This window comes from Schistocerca nitens, chromosome 2, assembly GCF_023898315.1.
Source record: "Schistocerca nitens isolate TAMUIC-IGC-003100 chromosome 2, iqSchNite1.1, whole genome shotgun sequence".
Taxonomy (NCBI): domain Eukaryota; kingdom Metazoa; phylum Arthropoda; class Insecta; order Orthoptera; family Acrididae; genus Schistocerca; species Schistocerca nitens.
The window spans coordinates 770,077,224-770,097,162 of record NC_064615.1 but is presented as its reverse complement, the minus strand read 5'-3'; the positions used below and the strand labels follow the sequence as shown (position 1 = coordinate 770,097,162).

General features: G+C 42.4%; 1 protein-coding gene across 3 annotated transcripts in view; it reads left to right on the top strand.

Moving 5' to 3' along the window:
- LOC126234619 (uncharacterized) overlaps positions 1-19,939 on the top strand; it is a 194,222-nt gene that overhangs the window by 45,241 nt on the left and 129,042 nt on the right. For all 3 annotated transcript variants that reach the window (XM_049943347.1, XM_049943348.1, XM_049943345.1), the window contains exon 2: positions 11,018-11,179. In XM_049943347.1, coding sequence (XP_049799304.1) covers positions 11,018-11,179 — 162 coding nt within the window. The remainder of the gene's footprint in view (positions 1-11,017; positions 11,180-19,939) is intronic.

The window sequence follows — 19,939 nt, the reverse complement described above, 5'->3', positions numbered from 1 at the left end:
TTTCAGTAGAAGCAGTCCATCAGTGGCACCCAGCAATGTTGAGCAGGTGCAGACACCAACAAGTAACACCATTTCAGTAGAAGCAGTCCATCAGTGGCACCCAGCAATGTTCAGCAGGTGCAGACATCAACAGGTGACATCTTTTCAGTAGAAGCAGTCCATCAGTGGCACCCAGCAATGTTGAGCAGGTGCAGACATCAACAAGTAACACCATTTCAGTATAAGCAGTTCCATTAGTGGCACCAGCAATGTTGAGCAGGTGCAGACACCAACAAGTGACATCATTTTAGTAGAAGCAGTCCATCAGTGGCACCCAGCAATGTTGAGCAGGTGCAGACAGCAACAGGTGACATCTTTTCAGTAGAAACAGTCCATCAGTGGCACCCAGCAATGTTGAACAGGTGCTGACCGCAGTCCATAATATTCACTTTCACTAATCACACTGTTCATCAGCAGAAATTAAACATGACTAAATGTCACACATCATGTTGAAAAGTGCAGCACCATCACTAATCAGACAGTTCAGGCATGAACAATAGTTTGAATACACATACAATGCTTTTACACTAAACATACAAATCATAATAAACACACAAATGATATCAGATAATTGTCATATTAAATATTACAAATACACAAATATCAGTAAACCTATAATTTTTATGGGTGTCAGTGCAAGCCACAACAAACAAGTAAAATAATATTTAGGAGACAGGTTGGGATCACTTCTCTGGGATTATAAAAGGAAAACACACAAAACACACTTACTCATCTTTCATCCACATTTAGTGCTACTGTGTAGTTGAATAGTGTTAACTGTGTAAATGCAATTCTGTCAAAATTTTATGTTCATCATGTGTATCAAGTAGTAGTGGCAGCAATGTATAACAGTCAATAATAGTTAGTCAACGTCATAGTCATCATGTCAAGACCAATGTTTGCCAAGCCAGATCAAAATGTACGGTTGATGAACAACTGTCAGTGTACCAAGATATGCAAATGCTTCCTCTCTCAAAAAAAAAGTATATACTGCTTAGTGATTTGACAAAGTGTGTGTGTAGACAATCTTCCTTCTACTTGAGTGTTCTAGTCTGCCATCTTCATCCTCCTTGTTCCATATGGACCAACAAAAAAAATATGCTCCTCACTTACTTTACCTCTTATCCACCAAAACTCCAATAATCATCAGCATCACATAATCTCAATACTTCACTAATACCTCTTCAATACGTCGATACATATAAACCTTATCATCAATATCATTTACCTTACCTCTTGTCCACGAAAACTCCAATAATCATCAACTTCACATAATCTCAATACCTCTATAATACCTCTTCAATACGTTGATACATATAACCTCATTGCCAATATCATTTCACTTCCATAACAACTCTTTCCTCTAGTCAGTCTCCTCGAACAAGTGCAGACAAAATTCTAATGCAAACCTCAATTCATCATCTCATACAATCCGAAGACACAATGTCAACACACAACCTCTCGTGTAATCCATCTGATCCAAATCTGCTACTCATTATAAATTATAAGATACATTTTGTTTACCTTGTCCATCATTAAATAAAAGAAATGCGTACATGACCTCTAACAGACTTAGTTCGAATAACTCTCAGTAATTAATTATGATTACGGAGTGTGAATGATCATAATATTTCACAGTGTGTACACCACTTCAAGAATTATGGCAAACAGAAGCAAACATGTGGAGTATTACTTGTGTCAAGTGTCACTTCCTATTTCAATTGCTCACGAAGAATGCAGTGTAATAACTGTCAATGGTCTAACCTAGTGTTGGTATGTCATGTCGTTAGCTTCCTTCCTATTAGCATAAATTTATACAGCTTCCATAAAACCTCCAGCTCATGTGACTTCTATGAAGTTTCTCGTACTAATGTCGTTCGTCGAATTATAGCAGTTCATTTTCTTATCTTAAAAATATAAAGCACTGAACGTAAGCAAAACATGCAATAGCGAGTAAATATACCAGTAGAGAACAGAATGTCAACAAGTGGATGCAGCACAATCCCTATAACGAGGCTCTGCCAAGCGAACGATCTATAATTAATACCACAGTGTAACCTAAACTCTATGTTCGTACACTGTACATCAGCATTGCTATATTCTAAATTGAAGAGTAGTTATGACAACAAAAGGAAATGTGTTAATATACAATCCATACGCAAAGCAGCAAATATGTATCTTACATAATAAACAGGCCATTATCGCCATATCAGCATAAGCAAATAAATGTTCATACGTAATCTTAATAAGTAAACATGAAGGCGCAAGCAGATAAATCACAAAGTATAACTTACATACATAACCACCGTCAGCACAATTAATCAGTTGACAATTACAATTTAAATAAATGAACACAGCAGGCACATAATAAAAAAAATATGACATCAGTGAAAAGGCATAGCAGCCAAGCGATGCATAATATACATAAGTAACAACACTGTTCATTAATCAATAATTGTCAAAATCAGCAAATGTACACAAGCACGTCGCTTCACAAGTAAATTCATAGAACATGAAATTAGCACAAAGTATGAGTCACGTAATCGCAAGCAGCAAATTACGTCTAAAGTACGTACCTAAGTGGAAATATGTTACCTGAAAAATAAACTCAATTAATAGTTACCCTTTTTTAGTTTATTACTTTTTTCTTTGAAATTACATTCTTCCTGAAATTTTCTCCATAGCAAGTCGTCTTAACGTCGGACACGCACAGAATTTACCTGAAGGTCTTAAATATTTTATACAACCGTATCCTGAAAAATACTGAACGTTAATAACATAATTCATAAAGTCCCATAGCTTTATACTGAATTTAATCCGAGAAATTAGACTGTGTATTTGTTTACGTCTGTCAGTGCATTCGCACTGAACGCTCGATCAGCTGTAGACGCGTGACGTAGGAAGTAATTGTTTGCGGTCAACGACTGCCTTGTGCGACGCGCAGACTGACTGTTGCTTTGAGTATGTGCCGCCGCCAAAACAAAAAAATGGTTCAAATGGCTCTGAGCACTATGGGACTCAACTGCTGAGGTCATTAGTCCCCTAGAACTGAGAACTAGTTAAACCTAACTAACCTAAGGACATCACAAACATCCATGCCCGAGGCAGGATTCGAACCTGCGACCGTAGCGGTCTTGCGGGTCCAGACTGCACCGCCAAAACACAGCGCGGTATCCTTGTACTCTCCGCATGTTTACATGTAGCTGTTAGTTTCTCTAAAGTATGTCATTCCACAAAAATTTTAACGTTAGATATGTGATGTATTCCCTTCGAGCGCCGAGATTTAAGAGTTTCTACTTCAACAGTGTTATCATGGATAATTTTGCGAATTCTACACTCCTGGAAATGGAAAAAAGAACACATTGACACCGGTGTGTCAGACCCACCATACTTGCTCCGGACACTGCGAGAGGGCTGTACAAGCAATGATCACACGCACGGCACAGCGGACACACCAGGAACCGCGGTGTTGGCCGTCGAATGGCGCTAGCTGCGCAGCATTTGTGCACCGCCGCCGTCTGTGTCAGCCAGTTTGCCGTGGCATACGGAGCTCCATCGCAGTCTTTAACACTGGTAGCATGCCGCGACAGCGTGGACGTGAACCGTATGTGCAGTTGACGGACTTTGAGCGAGGGCGTATAGTGGGCATGCGGGAGGCCGGGTGGACGTACCGCCGAATTGCTCAACACGTGGGGCGTGAGGTCTCCACAGTACATCGATGTTGTCGCCAGTGGTCGGCGGAAGGTGCACGTGCCCGTCGACCTGGGACCGGACCGCAGCGACGCACGGATGCACGCCAAGACCGTAGGATCCTACGCAGTGCCGTAGGGGACCGCACCGCCACTTCCCAGCAAATTAGGGACACTGTTGCTCCTGGGGTATCGGCGAGGACCATTCGCAACCGTCTCCATGAAGCTGGGCTACGGTCCCGCACACCGTTAGGCCGTCTTCCGCTCACGCCCCAACATCGTGCAGCCCGCCTCCAGTGGTGTCGCAACAGGCGTGAATGGAGGGACGAATGGAGACGTGTCGTCTTCAGCGATGAGAGTCGCTTCTGCCTTGGTGCCAATGATGGTCGTATGCGTGTTTGGCGCCGTGCAGGTGAGCGCCACAATCAGGACTGCATACGACCGAGGCACACAGGGCCAACACCCGGCATCATGGTGAGGGGAGCGATCTCCTACACTGGCCGTACACCACTGGTGATCGTCGAGGGGACACTGAATAGTGCACGGTACATCCAAACCGTCATCGAACCCATCTTTCTACCATTCCTAGACCGTCAGGGGAACTTGCTGTTCCAACAGGACAATGCACGTCCGCATGTATCCCGTGCCACCCAACGTGCTCTAGAAGGTGTAGGTCAACTACCCTTGCCAGCAAGATCTCCGGATCTGTCCCCCATTGAGCATGTTTGGGACTGGATGAAGCGTCGTCTCACGCGGTCTGCACGCCAGCACGAACGCTGGTCCAACTGAGGCGCCAGGTGGAAATGGCATGGCAAGCCGTTCCACAGGACTACATCCAGCATCTCTACGATCGTCTCCATGGGAGAATAGCAGCCTGCATTGCTGCGGAAGGTGGATATACACTGAACTAGTGCCGACATTGTGCATGCTCTGTTGCCTGTGTCTATGTGCCTGTGGTTCTGTCAGTGTGATCATGTGATGTATCTGACCCCAGGAATGTGTCAATAAAGTTTCCCCTTCCTGGGACAATGAATCACGGTGTTCTTATTTCAATTTCCAGGAGTGTATATGGACCGTTATAAAGCAGAAAAAATTTGCGACACAAGCCTTTTCCTTTGTGAGACAAACGGTGGGACTTAATTAATACCTTTTGACCAACTGACAAGATTTTTAAACGACCAGGACGTTTAGCTGATTTCCCTCTTCTTGCAGCCGCAAACGCAATATTTCGTAGAGCCAGGTTGACAACTTCAGAATGCCGCAGTTTCCGTGAAGGCGGAAAAGGAACGATTTCAGAAATGCGATTTGTTGGTACTTTATTTTTTAATATCAATAGAGGTGGTAAAGAAGTTGAGTCATTAGGAAGTTCATTCAGAATGTTTTGAAAAATATGAAGATACTGATCCTAAGTTCTGTGATTCTGATGACAATAAAGACGGCACAATTTATTGATTTCCTTCATCCATCTCTCTGAAGCATTAGATTGAGGGTGAAAAAGTGAAATAAAAATTGGTTTAATCTTACGACGCCGTAGAGTACGAAGCCAAATTTTAGAGCGAAACTGTGATCCATTATCTGATATTACCATATCAACATGACCAACTTCTTTAAGAAAATGTTTGATGAAAGCGTTGGATACTGAACGAGCTGTTGCTTTGCGTAAAGGTGTAAAACACACATATTTTGATGTCAATTCCACTGCTACGAAAATGTACGCAAAACCATTAGTAGAACGAACCACTGGACCGAACAAATCGACTGCAGCCATGTCCTTTAATTTCGCTGGAATGATAGGAAACAACGGTGCTCTGTGAGAAATCGTTGGAGGCTTAGCCTTTTGACATAATTTGCATTTGGCAAGAACAGATCGAATACGTTTTTCCATATTACTGAAGTAACAATTTTCTCGTAATTTATGAAAGCATTTTCTGGGACCAAAGTGCGCATAACTGAAATGTGTAAACGAGGTGTGACCAAATCATCCAATCTAACAAAGCGTCTAAGAAAATTACAAACACCAAGGAAACTACGAACATCACGTTTTGTGGTAGGAACAGCATAATTACGAATCGCGTCTAGTTTCTCTGGATCAGGAAGAATACCTTCTGTAGAAATAATGTGACCGAGAAATTTCACCTGAGAACGACCAAATTCAGATTTTTTCAAGTTCACTGTAATGCCAGCTCTTGCAAAGATACGTAATAATGAATCCAAAATTTTGTTGTGCTCACTCCAAGAACGTTTAGCAATAAGAATATCGTCAACATATGAAGTAATATTGTCACGAAGATGAACAGGTAAGATTTCGCTGAAACTACGATTGAATGCTGGAGAAAATATAGTAAGTCCAAACGGTAATTTCCAAAGTCACTTTCGGGTAAAACAGTGAAATCCGGTTATTCTTTACCTACTGTCTAGATAGATGGATAGTAGTAGAATTGTTTTTATAGATGCAAAGAATAGTGAAAGAGTAGGCAGCGGTGCAGAAAACTAAAAGGGAAATAGCACCACTACAGCTCGGGGCCCTGTGAACGCTACGGCACATATTCACTTAGTGTAGTGAATCCCCTGAGGACTTTAATAGCTGCACATAAATTTCAGTTTGTGACTTAATGGCAAATTTGGCGGAAGTGCGTACGTAAATTGATCAAGCCATGAACATGGATGTATGTCATTCTTAGAATTACGAAAGATCTGAAATTTCCGGACAGTCAAAAAGTGTTTATAGTCAAAGTTTTCGCCTCGTGGCGACAAAGACCTACCGCGTCTGTCCCAGTCCCAATGTCGATTATTGTCAAGTTCGCGCGCCTGGCGCTCTCTTGTTGCATCCCATAAACGAAATAAATTATTTTCTTCAAAGCCCTCTGCTATCTGTGATTCCAAATTTCTTCTGCTGTCTTTTCCTACGATTTCGCCTTCAATATGTTTGACTTGCTTTCGTAATGCCTCAAATTCCCTTTTAACGCGAACATTAAATTTTCCCTGATTTTCAACATGCTTATTTATGTTCTGGTACTCTTCGGTTTCTGCAAATGGTAATGGAGCTGTATCATCCGAATCTCTATCCCCATTTAAACTAAGACTTGTCAGTTTATCTGAAATCTCCTCAACTCTTTCCGATAAGTCACCTATTTTTTCTTTCTGTTCATTTACGTCTTCCGTAAGTGTCGCGACTCGGGTTTCAGTATTGACACATTTGGTAGTTAACTGTTCATATTGTTGTGTTAGGTTATTTAATCTGTCATTTGGTACGGTTTCCTCGATTTTCTCAAATATTTCTTCCTTATCGTGTGCACATTGTAAATTTAACTCTGAAAATTTTTGTACTATCAGGCGATCTCTTTCCTCCTGTTCTCTATCCTGTTCCCTTTGTCTAATCTCTACTGCAATTAATCTATTATTGTGAGCATTCAAAATCGGTTGTACTTCTTCTCTGATTTCTTTCTTTAATTCATCTTTCATGTTTTTGAAACATGTCCCTATTCGTGAGTCTAACCGTGTTTCCATTGTTTCCATCTCTGTTTTAATTGTTCCTATTTGTGAACCCACTGTTTTTAATTCAGATCCCAACTGTGACCCCAGTGAGTCTAACCGTGTTTCCATTGTGCCCCTATCAGTTTTTAATTCAGATCGTAACTGCTCCATTGTTCCCATCTGTGAGTCTAACCGTGCTTCCATTGTTCTCATTTGTGATCCCAAATTTAATATTGCACCCATCAACTGCTCCATATGGTCTGGTTCGAAATTCCTTTCGCCCCTAACATTTCCCACAAAACCAGCTTCCTTCGTCATAGCTGTAAAGCTATCTGTGTTCGATACTGTCCCAGAATCTTCTGTCGTTAATCTCGGATTCTGAAACTTTTTTGATTGAGAAAAATTTTGAAATGGTTCCGGACTATTTTCCCGACTTATTAAATTGTTTTCTACTTCATTATTCATGATACTGTTTTCCTCTGTTGGCGAGTTCGCCATGTTAACAATTTCGTCATTCTGACTATCCATCATTTTTGCCTTTTTCATTGATCGCGTAAACATTTACAAAACATACAAAACTCGTCACTATATGAAAATTACACACAATGACACTTTATCTCCAACAATACCATTCACACGAAATGTTTCCCTCAAACACGATTAACGAACAATTGAAATCTTCCTGACTGCACTAAATTGTCAAACCCGTATACAAGATAACAAAATTAAATTTTGCAAAATAAAAATACCATTAGAAGAATGACAATTACCAAATCTACACATGCAAAATAGACTACAATTACTAAACTACAAATTACTACAACAATACTACTGTCTACTATTTTTACAATCAGAAGAATTCCAAGGGACGATCCGAAGCAGCGGTCGCCACGTGCATGGGGGCTTATTTAAAATATAATGCAAATTATTTTTAAATTTTTTGCTTCTGTAGCTGTCTGTTCGGTTACGAAGTCTCGTAACGGTTGGCCCTGACTAGTATTATTACGCAATCTGACTGCATAGAACAACAACAAAGAATGAAATGGAAATTTTCATTAACACAATTAATTAATTAAGTCCCCAGCAACTATAAAACCTACGAAACCAAAGCACAAGTGTAACTGTTCTGTGTGTGGAAGTATGACTCAACGTACGCATCTGGCACGGTTCTTCTTCAACAACACAAGAAATTTTAAATATCATTTATACTGAATTAATTAAAGAAAATAGAAATACCATAATTACTCAAGAAAACCAGAATTACACTCTAATACAAGAACACAAGCCAGATGCTTTGTTGACTGAACCTGTAATGACGCATTAATCAGGACATTGAAATAATGAGAAAGAAAAGAAAAGTAGCTTGTTACCTTAATTTATATTGATGAAAAGCACTCTAGACATTACAATCTCTCCACACCGACTCGCTACTATCACATCTCAACAAGAACTTTTCAGTATCACATCTCAGCAAGCACTGCCTACTAGCTCATCTCAACAAACACTCCTCACTACGACATCTCAGCACTGACTACCACGAGTTCTCCCAAAGCACTGCCCACTACGAGTTCTCAATAATCACTGCCAGTGGAGGCGGCGGAACAATACTCTCTAGCGTGATCTCTGGCGCTGTGGCTCAGTGTAGCCACCTTTCACACGGCCTGGGATCCGGCCACGAACTTCTTAAAACTCAATGCAAAACACATCGAGATTTCTCAAGAACCAGGAGTGGGGACCGAGAAAACAGCCACAAGACAGATTTGTCCTGACACTCCCGAGATGAAGACCACGACTCTATAGGACGTCCAAGTTGGGCCTGGACGTCGATCAGAACACCAACGATCAGAGGGAATCATTGGAGAGGGAACAATCGACACGGCGCGGACCAGTTACGGAGCGCCGAGCAAGAAACAGAAGTGGAGACCAATGAAACAGCCAGATTACAGAGTATAAGACACTACAGATGACTACCGTTACCCCATAGATCGGCCGAGCCGTGAGCAGACGGGAGTGGGAACACCAACGACCAGAGAGGACCAACGAAGCCGCGTCTGGCGGACGCAGACACTGGAGGGAACACTCGATGCGGCGCTTACCGACTAGGGAGCGCCCAGCACCTTACAGGCATAAATAGTGGACCATTCTCGGGTTGCACCTGAAGAAGACAGCGAATTACACTGTCGAAATATCGTGCGAGAACGACGCGAACATAGTGCACAAGTCCAGTTTTCTCAAAATGTCAACAGATCGCCGGGAAAGCCTGAAGAATTACATCTCCTTGGTTTCTGTGGCTCTGAAGTCGCTCGAAGCGCGTCTTGAGTTTTGTTATAATGTTGTCATATGCTACTGAAGTAATGTTACACCTCTTGGCGTCACATCAATGACAATCACACCTTCACAGTCCACGAACACGGTGATGATGAACTTACTGGTGGAAGCAGTTTCCTTGAATTTTTTCTTCCATAGGGGGTATTAATGGCGCCAATCGTTTTGTTTTGGGCTCAAAATGGTGAACCCAGGTTTCATCACCTGTCACAATCCGGAACAAGAAGACATCCCCCTCAGATTGAAATCGTTGCAACAAATCAGGACAAAAGTTTTTTCTGTGCGATTTGTGATCCACCATTAGACACCGCGGGATCCATCTTGCACGCACTTTTCAATAACCGAGAGTGCCGATAACTGCATCCACATTTCCATTGCTGATGACAGATGCAGTGTCAACTTCCGAGTCTAATGCGTCTGTCCTCGCGAATGACATCAGCTCGCTGCAACATGTCAGGTGTGACAGCCCTAGATGGTCTCTCTGACCGTTGCAAATCGCGAAGCTCCTCCGAACCGCCTTCTCAAGACCTCACCGTCTGTGCCCAGCGACTAACTGTACTTCTTTCGACAGCAGGTGAGCAATAGAATTTGCACAAGCGTTTGTGAATATTCCCCACAGTTTCTTCTTCTACAGTGAGAATTTCAATGACTGCACGATGCTTGTGACGTACATCACCTACAGACGCCATTGTGAGTCTGTCCAGCAGCTACGCTATCTGTCGGAGGTGACGGAAACTTGGCGCGCTCACTCAGGGGACTTCAAATAATACATACTTAACGTTTCACATTCGTAGCATTGTTTTCGGCTGAGAAAAAAAATGCGATGCATTACTTTCTGGGCAACCCTCATAATTCAGTTGACAGGGCAAAACATCCAAGGTGGCTGGTCATATGGATGGACACAATCATAGCAATTCTGCAGAAGGCTGGTGTGAGACGCTAGGGTGCTAGGTTCGAAGGAGACACTTTGCCGTGAGACATCCTGGGAGGTTATTTAAAAGTATGGTGAGACTTTGGGCTTGAGCAAAAACGATAGCAGTCAGTGGGTAATACTGCATGTAACGCTGAATTTTGGCTTCAACCTGGGCTGTAAATACTATCGACAGAGGCGGGTATTCATACGCACCACCGTGAACAGTTGCTGTCCCGAGCACAACAACTGGAAGTCACCAATACAGCTCTGTTTGTCTCAGAGCAATACCTAAAATCCAAGAAAAACTACCCTGAGATTTTCCATACCACAGTGGGCTTCATAATTGTTTCATACAACTTTTGCTCAATACAAAGAGTCTACTTCTGAACTTTTCTCATCGAATTTTGGTAGAATTGTATAATCGAAAATTTTTGCCGAAAGATGTTTGCGTTAATAATGTAGCAATACATTTTTCTTTGCGACTGCCTAGCTTTAGCTTCTGTTCTGTTGTGGGGGACGTTTTCTTCTTTGTTGTCAAGTGAAGACCTGTTTTAATGTACGTGTTTCTGGTTGGCAGGGCCCGTACGCTGGGGACCTCTTGGAGTTCGGCGGCTGCGACGATGGGGAATACCGTGGCATGACAATCAATGTCTCACAGATCCTGGACGAGGAAACCAACGAAACCACATACAGAGGAGACCTCACAGTCTTCTACGACGTTTTTGCAGACGAGAACGAGGTACGTCGCTCAGCTGCATCCACTGCTGCAACCATCAGCTCTGAAAGAAAGCAGTGAGACACAGGCTGCCCTACTCGTCAACGAGTCCTGGTTCAATACGTTCTTCGCCATTATGCACTGTGAAATCGTTTACAGAAGTACACAGCTTTTCAGGTATGTAGGGCGTCCCGGGAGGAATGGTCAACATTCAGGGATATGACAGGAATGCTGGTTTGAAGCAAAACACGTTCATATGGACATATGTCCTATTGCGAATGGTTTCCGAGATTGAACACACTTACTGTACGTTAAGGAAAGATGTAGAGCAAGAAAAGCGAAAAAATAGAATTTTTTTATTGTTTAACTCTTTAGATTGATGCTTTAAGAATGACATCTCAAAGTTTCATAATCGACATCTGCCTAGAAACGTATGTTTTTTTCATAATGTTATTTGGCCATGGGCACCGGCTACGCTCCCTTCTTTCCGTGCTATGAATCATATGTTCTGTGTACTAGACATTTTTGTGATAATTTTTCGATCACACAATCGAAAGGAACTGCAGATGTATTACGTAGAAGGCTGTGAAGGAATGAACGGTAAGAAATTAGACGATAGAAAGCCACTGGGAGGCGCTAACAGACTTGCAGATGAAGAAATTCATACATTAAAAATATATCATGGAAAACCCATCAGGGACAATGCACTTAGCGTGAAAACAACGCAGTAAGCAGCGTGGGCAATATTCTTTCACAAACTTTGCACTGAAGAAAGTCGTTACTGTAGCACTCCTCTGTGATATATCACGGTGCAAATATCTTCAGGCAGAAGTCAGTGGAAAGACATACACCTATAAGCATTATTTGCTACTTGTTGTTTTAAATGTTATAATGGCAACTTTTAGATACCTAGCCAATCCTTAACTGCAGAAAAAATATGTAGATGAGGAAACATAAAGCATGAATGAGAGTTACAATCACCTTTTGTCCAAAAACAGTATTTATGTTTTCAGATGTTGTAATACAAGCTGTATATGATGCGTGTCTGTGTTTAATAGTGGAAATGTAGGAACGATTAAGTGCCTGCAGAGATTAGGTTTCCATCCAGGCGCATTCACACTGAAGATACTCAGAGGGATCGGTGAAGCACGGCTTGACAATTCCCAAGGAGTATAAATGGAGATATTGCAATATTGGTAAAAAATGAAAAAAAGCTTCAAACGAGGTTTGCCATTGAGTGACTTGTTTTAGCTACAGTGCACCTTTTCTCAGGAACTATAAGAGCTAACATCCTGAACTATGTCACAATTCTAAAAAATCACTTACTGGACAATCCTGTGAAGCATTTTTTATTTATCTTGCGTCTGAGAAATATTATCCTTTATTATATGAGGAAAACAGATCTGTTCGGTTAACATAAAAATGAAAAATTAATTTGGAAGTAAGTATGAACATAAGCAAAAATCTGTTGCACTCATTTAACCAGCCTTTTATGCAGATGTAAGTTTTAAAGTTTCAGCGTTAATGCTCCATTATTTGTTGAGAAAAGGTACACCATATGTACACAGGTAATTAAAAATTCAAATCTTCATGAACTGAATTTCCATGAACATTATCAAACAAAATATGCACACAATATGGTACGCTATTTTCTACACAAGAGTCTCAACTTTTAACGTTTTAACTTTAGCATTGTTGGTGACATCGGTGTTTAAATGTCAGTATGTGCTTTGGTCTACGTCTGCCCTTAAATACATTTACACACAACTGGTTTGAATCATACTTAACGAACAGAATGCAAAAGACGTGCTGAATAATTCAATCAAAGTTGGAAAGGTAGAAAATTTTAGGCCTGGGGAGGAATCACAAAGGAAGTTCCATAGGGTTCAATTTTCGGTCTACTCCTATTCCTATGACAGATGGAAGCCACGAGCAGCGAGGATGCAAGAAACGAGATACGTTGGGCTAAAACAAAATGTCAAAGATGTTGGCTGTGTTCGATACGTACAGGCGTGCCACTAGCTCAAAAACAAATGTACACTAAATTGTGTTCTACCTGTGAAACTCTTCGGAACGGGGAATATGTCCGAAGAGAGGCTTTCAATGAATTCGAAAGTAAAGTTCTATGTACTGACTTGGCAGAAAATCCTAAGAAATTTTGGTCTTATGTCAAATGTCCAGGCACTCTGTGACCAAAATGGTACTGAAACAGAGGATGACAGACTAAAGGCCGGAATACTAAATGTCTTTTTCCAAAGCTGTTTTACAGAGGAAGACTGCACTGTAGTTCCTTCTCTAGATTGTCGCACAGATGTCAAAATGGTAGATATCGAAATAGACGACAGAGGGATAGAGAAACAATTAAAATCGCTCGAAAGAGGAAAGGCCGCTGGACCTGATGGGATACCAGTTCGATTTTACACAGAGTACGCGAAGGAACTTGCCCCCCTTCTTGCAGCGGTGTACCGTAGGTCTCTAGAAGAGCGTAGCGTTCCAAAGGATTGGAAAAGGGCACAGGTCATCCCCGTTTTCAAGAAGGGATGTCGAACAGAAGTGCAGAACTATAGACCTATATCTCTAACGTCTATCAGTTGTAGAATTTTGGAACACGTATTATGTTCGAGTATAATGACTTTTCTGGAGACTAGAAATCTACTCTGTAGGAATCAGCATGGGTTTCGAAAAAGACGATCGTGTGAAACCCAGCTCGCGCTATTTGTCCGCGAGACACAGAGGGCCATAGACACGGGTTCCCAGGTAGATGCCGTGTTTCTTGACTTCCGCAAGGCGTTCGATACAGTTCCCCACAGTCGTTTAATGAACAAAGTAAGAGCATATGGACTGTCAGACCAATTGTGTGATTGGATTGAAGAGTTCCTAGACAACAGAACGCAGAATGTCATTCTCAATGGAGAGAAGTCTTCCGAAGTAAGAGTGATTTCAGGTGTGCCGCAGGGGAGTTCTTAGGACCGTTGCTATTCACAATATACATAAATGACCTTGTGGATAACATCGGAAGTTCACTGAGGCTTTTTGCGGATGATGCTGTGGTATATCGAGAGGTTGTAACAATGGAAAATTGTACTGAAATGCAGGAGGATCTGCAGCGAATTGACGCATGGTGCAGGGAATGGCAATTGAATCTCAATGTAGACAAGTGTAAGGGTGCTGCGAATACACAGAAAGAAAGATACCTTATCATTTAGCTACAATATAGCAGGTCAGCAACTTGAAGCAGTTAATTCCATAAATTATCTGGGAGTACGTATTAGGAGTGATTTAAAATGGAATGATCATATAAAGTTGATCGTCGGTAGATCGGACGCCAGACTGAGATTCATTGGAAGAATCCTAAGGAAATGCAATCCGAAAACAAAGGAAGTAGGTTACAGTACGCTTGTTCGCCCACTGCTTGAATACTGCTCAGCAGTGTGGGATCCGTACCAGATAGGGTTGATAGAAGAGATAGAGAAGATCCGATGGAGAGCAGCGCACTTGGTTACAGGATCATTTAGTAATCGCGAAAGCGTTACGGAGATGATAGATAAACTCCAGTGGAAGACTCTGCAGGAGAGACGCTCAGTAGCTCGGTACGGGCTTTTGTTGAAGTTTCGAGAACATACCTTCACCGAGGAGTCAAGCAGTATATTGCTCCCTCCTAGCCGGCCGCTGGTGGCCGAGCGGTTCTGGCGCTTCAGTCTGGAACCGCGCGACCGCTACGGTCGCAGGTTCGAATCCTGCCTCGGGCATGGATGTGTGTGTTGTCCTTAGGTTAGTTAGGTTTAAGTAGTTCTAAGTTCTAGGGGACTTATGACCTCAGCAGTTGAGTCCCATAGTGCTCAGAGCCATTTGAACCATTTGCTCCCTCCTACGTATATCTCGCGAAGAGACTATGAGGATAAAATCAGAGAGATTAGAGCCCGCACAGAGGCATACCGACAATCCTTCTTTTCACGAACAATACGAGACTGGAATAGAAGGGAGAACCGATAGAGGTACTCAAGGTACCCTCCGCCACACACCGTCAGGTGGCTTGCGGAGTATGGACGTAGATGTAGATGTAGAAGTTTTTTGCTGTAAATAAGGGTTGCAGTCATATCGCTGACTGTTGACCTTTCCTCCTGGGACACCCCGCATCCACCGTTAAGCCGAAACATTGGGACCGCCTGATTAATAGCGGTATGAACCACCATCTGAAAGCAACACAGCGGCGATTCCGCATGACACGGTCAGTTCCCGCAAACTGCAGGCCACTGGTTTGCGGGTGCGGAGCTCGCTCCCGATTGCATCCCAGATTTGTTCCATCGGGCACAGATGGTGACCAAGACATCAACGTAAATTCAGTGTCGCGCTCCTCAAAATCACTGTCGCACAATTCTGACGTCGTGACACGGACGGGCAGTTACCCTATCAGAAGACACCATCGCTTCGGGAAGACGTCAAGACTGAAGGGATTTAGGTATCCGCAGTGTCGTTCACTTATCCACAGCAGTCGTGGTTCAAAAAAATGGCTCTGAGCACTATGGGACTTAATAGCTGAAGTCATCAGTCCCATAGAACTTAGAACTACTTAAACCTAACTAACCTAAGGACATCACACACATCCATGCCCGAGGCAGGATTCGAACCTGCGACCGTAGCGGTCGCGCGGTTCCAGACTGTAGCGCCTAGAACCGCTCGGCCACCCCGGCCGGCAGCAGTCGTGGTGCCTTGCGTTACAACGACAGGTTCCGTGAGAGCCCAGGTGAATGACCCCTCGTATCATAATTCCTTCATTATAATCTGTCGTCAGACCCTCGACATATCGCCACCTATCCTGCTTTAGAGAGCAAAGAGGCCTGCAACATCCACATTCCGCGATGAGGCACTGACATCCAACACGTTGTCTATGTCCTTAAGGACAGAGCTACAGTAATCTACTCTTCGCCTGAGCCACATGTCAGCGGATTCCCTCTTTTGCCGTCGTACCGTCGCTGGGATTATTCCCCATTTAGCCCCTGCCCACTATGATACCAGGCGGCTATAATTAAAGTGCATCTACTCAGAGAGATCCAGTAAGGCTGTAATTATCCTGTACGGTAAAACTTGGTAGATATTCTAATGCGTTAATGCAGTACCGATTTAAGCTGGAAAAATTTAGTTCCTATTTTGTTCACCGAGTGCAAATAAACCTCGCGCTGTGCAGCATCTCGTCGACATCTCCGGTGCTATAATTTAAAAAGCAGTGGTTGATAATAACATCAACATTATGCCTTTCTCATTTGTTTGACTTTCTGTGCCTGCATCCGGTTCCTAATCCAAAACGTAATAAAACATTTCTGTACGTCCTTCATGCATTCACAGCGTCAGATTTGCACCTGTTGCCCAAAACTGGAACTAGTTCTTTTCCCAGCAGAAATTGGTTACACGTTAAAGCATTACAATATCTGAAGAGGTTGAAAAAATCAGCCAAATAGTTGCAAAATAACCGTTTATTAGCCCTTGACGTAGGTTTCTTCTGAAGAAGGTATTTTTAGAAATATCGAAACCTAGGTCAAGGGCTAATAAGCTGTTGTTTTGCAACTGGTTGGCTGATTTTTTCAACCTCTTGAGATTTACACAGTTGCTGCCTGGCAACCATGTTTAAAATTAGAATATATATCAAATTTCGCTGCCATATGATGATTACACAACCTACGCTGGACATCTGTCGGTAGCAACACTTCATTTATTGCCACCCAGTACTTCCCTTACGTAACAGGCACGCAACACCAACAGGCGGCACTAAACCTTACAGTCGGCAGTGCTCATAATGTTTGGATCCAACAGTGTACATCATTTGTGTAGAAAGAAAATTGTATGCCCGTGGGAGAGCTCGCATTTGGATTTCGGGCTTTTTGACAGCAATCTCTGTACCATTAGGCCATCCAAGCTTGAGAAAGACAGTTCCTCTATTGGTGTTAGCACAAAAATTCAGTTGTCAGTTCACACCAGCAGCAACGCCGTTAATGCCGTCAGTATAGTTCCACTTTAACTTTTTATTTTTTGTATGTATACATCAGTAATTTAGACAGCGGTAACACCGGTTCCTCTCAGATTACCGAAGCTAAGCGCTGTCGGGCTGGACTAGCACTGGGATGGGAAACCATCCAGTCTGCCGAGCGCTGTTGGCAAGAGAGGTGCAGGTCAGCCCTTGTGAGGCAAACCGAGGAACTACTTGATTTAGAAGTAGCGGCTCCGGTCTCGTAAACTGATATACGGCCGGGATAGCGGCGTGCTGACCACATGCCCCTCCGTATCCGCATCCAATGGCGCCTGTGGGTAAGGATGACACGGCGGCCGGTCGGTACCGTTGGGCCTTCATGGTCTGTTCGGGCGGAGTTTAGTTTTATCCACAGTAGTTTAGGTCTTGGGACGCCAGTATGTCAACCCCTAAAATAAGTATGTTGAGGTCAGTGGACTGAGGCAAGTCTGGAATCGGTTTTAGGCCGTAGAGCACATCCAACTTATTCGACAGACGCATCTTGCTGCGCGACGGTTGACTAAATAGACAAAACATGAACTGTAGACACACAAGTGCTTCTACGACACTTTTGCTTAGGGCAATAAATTACAAAAGATTAGAATCCGAATTAGGGCAGTTGGAAAAGCAGTTAAGTAAGAACACATGGGATAAGGTATGGCTACCTGAAGTGTGGCGAAAAATGGAAGAGCAAATGAAATTAAAACCAATTGAGGTGGTAGAGTGCAGAAGAATGGTCTCTAATCTTTTCTTTGTCGTATCGAACCTTACATTGGGTGTCTTCTCTAAAACAGATGCTGCAATTTGAAATGCACGAATTGTACTTGCTAGCTTCCTCCTGTCACTTCCATTTTCTGTCATGATACTCCACTCAACAACTTCGGCTATCCGACAACACCTGTAGAGACAATCCAAACTTCCATACATCACGTAGTCACAAATATTATGCTCGCACAGTTTGTGATTCCCATAAAAGGAGGCAAATATTATATCGTCGTTTTAGCCCATCGGGGCATGGACACAACACTGAGGTTACAATGTCTGTGTTTCTACACTGTCTGTATTTTTTACAGTTCAAAGTCCTTCGGAAATGTCTGTGTTTCCAGAAATTCATGTCTCCCATCAGAGATGTAAATTTGTGCAGTGAAACTTGTGTCCAAGCCACATCCGCAAAACAGGACGCAGTATTTACAAAAAAGCAGAACAAAACGTTTAGCTCAGGTACACAAAAACGTGTTTCGTACATAAAAACAAATTTGTCACAGCTAAAGACTAGCAAAATACTACAATGATTACATGGTGTACTAATTTAGACGTGTGGCTGATTTTGATTGGCAGCCACAGGACACTCACAATTTAAAATAAAAGAAAAATAAAAAAAACACTGAGAATATCACAATTGTGGTGAACCATGTTTGTGTGACAAAACCAAACAATAATTTGTGTACTTGCAAAAGGGTGGATCCATCCTTAATTCATTATTATCACGAAATACATCCGCATTCTGCGACTCTGCACTGACGTCAGATGTATACGATACAAATTTTCGTTTTCCAGCCTTTAATTAAGGGTTTTTCATTGACCGAGAGGTTGTATATGATTGCTTAATATGGACATATGACATCGGCATATTTTGAAAGGATCCTATATGTTAAGCATCTTCTTGATGCAATAATTTACCAACAGCAGTATGTATTGTAGAAATTTATTTTATTTTATGAACTTCTATGTGCTACCAGTTTCAGCATTACATTGATGCCATCTTCAGGCCCTGTAATATTCCTCCTTTTGATTGCGTGTGTTATTTACTATCCTGATATGTAAAACTAGATTTAATACTTGCGTGCATTTTGTATTCTCTGAATTGGTTTACAAAACATACTGTCATGCAAAGCCATCTATAATATTCTTATACCATACTGTTAATAATAAGCAATGTAACAAACAGAAATACAGTTACCTATCCGGACAGCAGAACCACAAAAACAAGTGTAATAACCGTGTGTGTTAACCTAAGGAATAAGCATCAGACTTTAACTCGTTTCTTCAAATAAGTCATTAGTTCAGAGGTATGGCAAATAACAGTAGTTAGACTACTATTCTGCATCGATAACAAGATATGTGGTTGGTGGTACACTATCATTCGCCAGTCTAATTAGGCACACGTAATGAAGCTGAGCAGGACGTCAGAAAAGATTGTAACTCTCTACTTACCTAACAGACTTCACTTTATATTTAGATAAAAGATAGTTCAGCAATACAAGAAAAGTTTAGCAGCTCGAAACAAAACTACAGTACCCAATTACTTAAACAAACAGACTGATTTCATGAAAGCAAAAGTAAATTTGGACAGGGGGGGGGGGGGGGTTTCTCCATCAACATACACTCCTGGAAATTGAAATAAGAACACCGTGAATTCATTGTCCCAGGAAGGGGAAACTTTATTGACACATTCCTGGGCTCAGATTCATCACATGATCACACTGACAGAACCACAGGCACATAGACACAGGCAACAGAGCATGCACAATGTCGGCACTAGTACAGTGTATATCCACCTTTCGCAGCAATGCAGGCTGCTATTCTCCCATGGAGACGATCGTAGAGATGCTGGATATAGTCCTGTGGAACAGCTTGCCATGCCATTTCCACCTGGCGCCTCAGTTGGACCAGCGTTCGTGCTGGACGTGCAGACCGCGTGAGACGACGCTTCATCCAGTCCCAAACATGCTCAATGGGGGACAGATCCGGAGATCTTGCTGGCCAGGGTAGTTGACTTACAC